Raw genomic sequence first — 4939 nt, forward strand, 5'->3', positions numbered from 1 at the left:
AAATATATATATTAAATACAAAATTTTTAATATAAATTTTTTACATTTCAGAATAAAGTAATCAGCTGATGTTTTACCAAATACTGAAAAAAATTTCTGACCTGATGCCTTGGTAATTCGTTAACTTAATAACTTAGTAATGTTGGGATTTCACAAATACAATTACTCATAAAATTTTATTACTTTAGCGAGTTACCGAACACGTCTTAATACCTATAATGTATAATAAATCAACTTATGCCAAAGGCAACGACCACATTTTAATTTGATTAATATAAATTGACTTATAGCACATTTGCACCATCTCATTTAGGCGGTTTTGCTCATTATAACCACTAATAAGGATGATTTACTCATATAAATGAGCTTTTTAGCAATAATACCTTTTTTCTAGTGCTTACTCTGGAGTTACTTGATTAACTTTAAAATTTTGTCATTTACACTGGCACAAGTTACTTGAGGCATGTGAAAAAGCTTTTATATTTTAAAAAGTTTTAATTGTAGAGTTTTTCTTTGTTTACATTTCAATTGTAAGCAGATGACATTTAATTTCGTATGGTTACAAGAAAATAATTCAGCAGAAAAAACATAGAATATGCAAGGAATTTAATATAATTTAATGTCTAATATTGTAAAAAAGAACATACAATGATTTATAAAAAATTGTAAACTATTAAAAAACAACAAATAACAGTGATATTAAATATATATTTGATATATAAACTTATTTATGTATTTTTATATATCAATTACATCAATTTATATATAAATGATGAAATTTGATATTTTATTTGATATATTATTAAGTGAAGTTTACAAACGTTCTATCAGCCACATAAATGAGCTCATTAGAATGTGAACGTTCACTCATTAATATAAATGGGAAGTGCCTGAACGAGACACTGTGAATGTGCTGAATGTATATCATGTAACGCATGATATACTTTTTTCAGTCATCTTTCAATTGTCATTTATTTTTTAATACTATTTTTGTTCATATTTTGTTTATTTGCTTAAAAATCAATTGCATTCAAACAAGTTACTAATGATATTATTGTAAAAAGTATGATTATAGAAAAATTTTTTATTTTATGATTAATTGCTAATTAATCAATCAACTGACTTTACCACACAAAATATTCGATTTTGTTATATCTGGCATTACTTTATGAGCACATACTTCTACTAAGCAACTCTGCTGATTATTAACAACCCTGTACGTAAACATTTCTTGAAAGTTTGTCAGACGGCTGCAGGATTTTTGGCGCGGTAATTATTGTCGCAATTAATTGGTTTACTGTTGCGTTGATCGCGCATAATATTTTACAAAACTTTATCATATAGAACATACGTTATGTTTAAAAAAACTGGTAAATGATTAAAATATAATGTAATTCTCATTTTACTTATATGTTAATTTTGTACAGTAAAAAAGAAAAGCAGCAACAGCGCCTTACCTATTTCCAATAGTAAGGTAACGGAATCTAAAAAAGGTGTTATAAAAAAAATCTCTAGTAAAACTGCTGTAGATTCAAAGAAAGACTCGCCGAATGACAGAAATACATCGCCTGAAGGAAATAAATTAGTTAACACACACAGTTTATCTACTCCAAGAAAAAGTAAGTTAATATTTAATAATCTTAGCCATAAGTAGATATATTTTATATATGAATTTTAACAAATTTTGTGTGATTTTTAGGTGTCCGAAACAATTTGGAAAAAACGAAGAAAATAGCAGTTGAAGAAAAAAACAAATCTGTTAAACATAAAAGTTTATCAACTCCAAGAAGAAGTATGTGTAAAATTTAAAATAAATAGTATGAAAACGTATTAATTCAAAATTATAAATTTTTATTTCTTTTAGGAAATACTTCAGCACTGAGCTCCAAAATATATAAATCTAGGTCAACATCACAATTGTGCCATACTCCAACATCTACAAGAATTATTGATTCGGTATCGAACATTAATAAAAGGCAAAATACAAGGAAAAATTATAAAAGTATGCCAAAACTAACGTCATCTACGAAAAAAACAAAACCATCAGTTTCCGATCAGACAAAAAAATCAGCGAATTCAAAACATAAATCAGTTGGAAACGGACTTACTGCAAATATATTCAAGGACAAGTTTCAAGGTGACGATCAACCAAAAAATAACATTACTGAGCCTCCAAATAAACGCTTAAGTCCGAAAAAGTCAAAAGATGATCAATATTTAAACAAAAATCAGACCAACACAAAATTCAATGGATCGCAAAATGTTTTAAGAAATCGTAGGAAATTAAAAAATTCTAGTGCTGAGCTAGATTTCATTCCTGCCAGTAATGAAACTTCTAACGAGGATGTAATATTTGTTACTGAAAATGGCATATCCAAAACTAATGTTACTGGAGTACAGCACAAGAATTTAAGTGAACTTCAAAAAAATGTTTTGAATAACGTTGAGTTTAAAGATGTAAATGAAAATTTTAATCTTAATAAAAACTTTACTGGAATTCAATTTAATGCAACAAAAAAAGAAAGCAAGAGAAGAGAGAAAACTATAACAGATCTAAGTTTTGACAACAATGAAGCTTCTACCGAAGATGTAATATTTGTTGATGAAAACATAGCTTGTAAAAGTGTCATATCTGTAACTGATAATACTGAGGCGCAAAAAAATGTAAGCGATTTTACTAAAGTTGACACAAAAAAAGAATATCACCATTTAAATGCTTACGAAGGTTTAAAAATTGCTATAAAAAGTCCTCTAAAAAAACCTAAAAAATCAAGAACAGCAAGTGGTGAACCAGATCTCAGTATCATAAACAATAAAACGACTATCGAAGACATAATATTTTTCGATGAGAATATATCCTGTGGTAATACCATACCTAAGATTAATGTTAATGTAGATCAGTCAAACAGTTTAAGTGAAGTTTCAAACAGCATTGAATCAAAACATGGTAGCGATCATTTGAAAGCTGCTTTTATAGATTTAAATAATCAGTGTTTAACGATTACTGCAAAAATTCCTCTAAAAAGTGAGGAATTAAAAACAGCTAATGCTGAAACGGACTATAGTCTCATCAACAATGAAACTTCTATTGAAGACCTAATATTTGTGGGTGATAACATTGCTTGCAAAAATGTATCTAAAACTGATGTAATAGGTGTATTTTTAAACGATAAAAAACAAGAACGCTCAATTCATGAACAGGAATGTAACGAGCCAATAGTAAATAGTAACGTGTATTGTACAGTAGCCAAATTGGATACTGATTTAGATGACGTGGAATTTACTGGACACATACAATTGATAAACGAGAATCAGAATTTTACAGATTTCGTATCTGTTGCAAAGTCTTCTTCGCCTATCAGCAATGATAGTGCAAAAGGTTCATCGATAGCCAATGACGAACATTGTTTGCCATATAAAAGTGGTGATTTACTGTGGGCTCAAATATATAATTACTGTTATTGGCCTTGTATCGCTTGCCCAGATCCAGATGGAAATATTATTACGAACATAAGTTCCAAAAATTTTGTACATGTTATGTTTCTTGCTGATAATTGTCGAACAAATATGGCGAAAAATGTTATGCCATATGCAGGATTAAAATCCTATAAAAAACTTGTCGATGATATCGAGAAAACAGAAGGCAAAAAGGCAATCCAAAATAAATGTATGATTCCGAATCGAAATAGAGAGCAAAAATGGTATGAAGCCGTTCGCGAAGCTACTATTTTAACAAGAGTGGATCATTCGGAGCGTTTAGAAGTGCTTAAAGAGATGTATGAAAATACACGGTAAGTACAAAGTAAAGAGTTAATAAATTAATTAATAAATAGTTTACGCCCGTTTCTTTTAATCTTGTGTATATTTAATATTTTATTGCTTATATTAATTTATGTAATTTATGTAAATATTAGATTAATATCAAAAACCAAAATGAAGCGACGATTGACAATGATGGAAACATATGATGGAGACTCACAAATAAGAAGAGATTCTATAGATGATATGAGTACGGAAATGGTACCTCTATCCAAGAGACAACGATCAATATCACCATTTAGTCCACAATATTCACCTATAAAAGCGATGCCAAAACGTACAAAACTAAGTCTAGGTGCTGAATTAAGTAAAGAAGAACCGTCAGATACTTGGAACTCTACCAACAGCTTATGCCCTGATATTTTCGAAGACCCGAATTTTAAAAAACTTCAACTTGCGTTGAAAGAATTTACTACGGAAAGTAATATGAATGATAAACATGACGAAAGTTTGCTTATTTACGCAAAAAAAATATGGTCATTAAAATATATGAATAAAGTCGAATATGAACAACAACTTTATAATAGTTATAGTGCTTCTGAATATGGGTCAGTGTTGACCGACATAGAAAACGATGGGTCATCGTCATCAGTGAAACGCTTATCAAATAGGTTGAAACATATAGCCTTTCAACGTTTGTCAACGAACTTGAATCAAATGAATACTAAACCGGTTAATGAGTTAGTAGAGAGAGTACAAGAAGAAAGAGTAAAAAGAGAACCAACTCGTGCAATAGAAGAAGTTATTGACGATTTGTACAATTTAGATCAAAAATATTTATTTCGAGGAGTTGGAAAGTTTACAGTTTGTAAGTATTGTTACAAAGGGGGTGATAATATAATAAAATGTGCGAACTGTCGGTCCTGGATTCATGTAGATTGCGCAACTAATACTCGAAAAAATAATGATGACAGTAATGTTAGACGTTCAATAACTCGTAGAAGATCACGATCAAACAGCACAACAGATTTGTCTCTAAACATAATTGCATCATCAATTAATAAAAATGTAAATACACAAAAAAATTTAGCTGTATCCAGTCAGGATGCCGTTAACGATCTAAATACTGCCAGCACTGATTATCATTTAATTGATTCAGATGTATTAATTCAAAGCAATC

General features: G+C 29.4%; 1 protein-coding gene across 1 annotated transcript; it reads left to right on the forward strand.

Moving 5' to 3' along the window:
* Window positions 1-1093: 1093 nt before the first annotated feature.
* Window positions 1094-4939, forward strand: LOC119679957 (probable histone-lysine N-methyltransferase Mes-4; the record flags this gene model as incomplete). The annotated part of the gene is given in 5 exon segments (XM_038092557.1): window positions 1094-1370; window positions 1428-1619; window positions 1700-1792; window positions 1865-3791; window positions 3915-4939. Coding segments are annotated over 5 exon segments (3253 nt in total), but the record flags the coding sequence as incomplete, so codon positions are not given.

The sequence above is a fragment of the Teleopsis dalmanni genome, chromosome 2 (assembly GCF_002237135.1).
Source record: "Teleopsis dalmanni isolate 2A chromosome 2, ASM223713v2, whole genome shotgun sequence".
Lineage (NCBI taxonomy): Eukaryota > Metazoa > Arthropoda > Insecta > Diptera > Diopsidae > Teleopsis > Teleopsis dalmanni.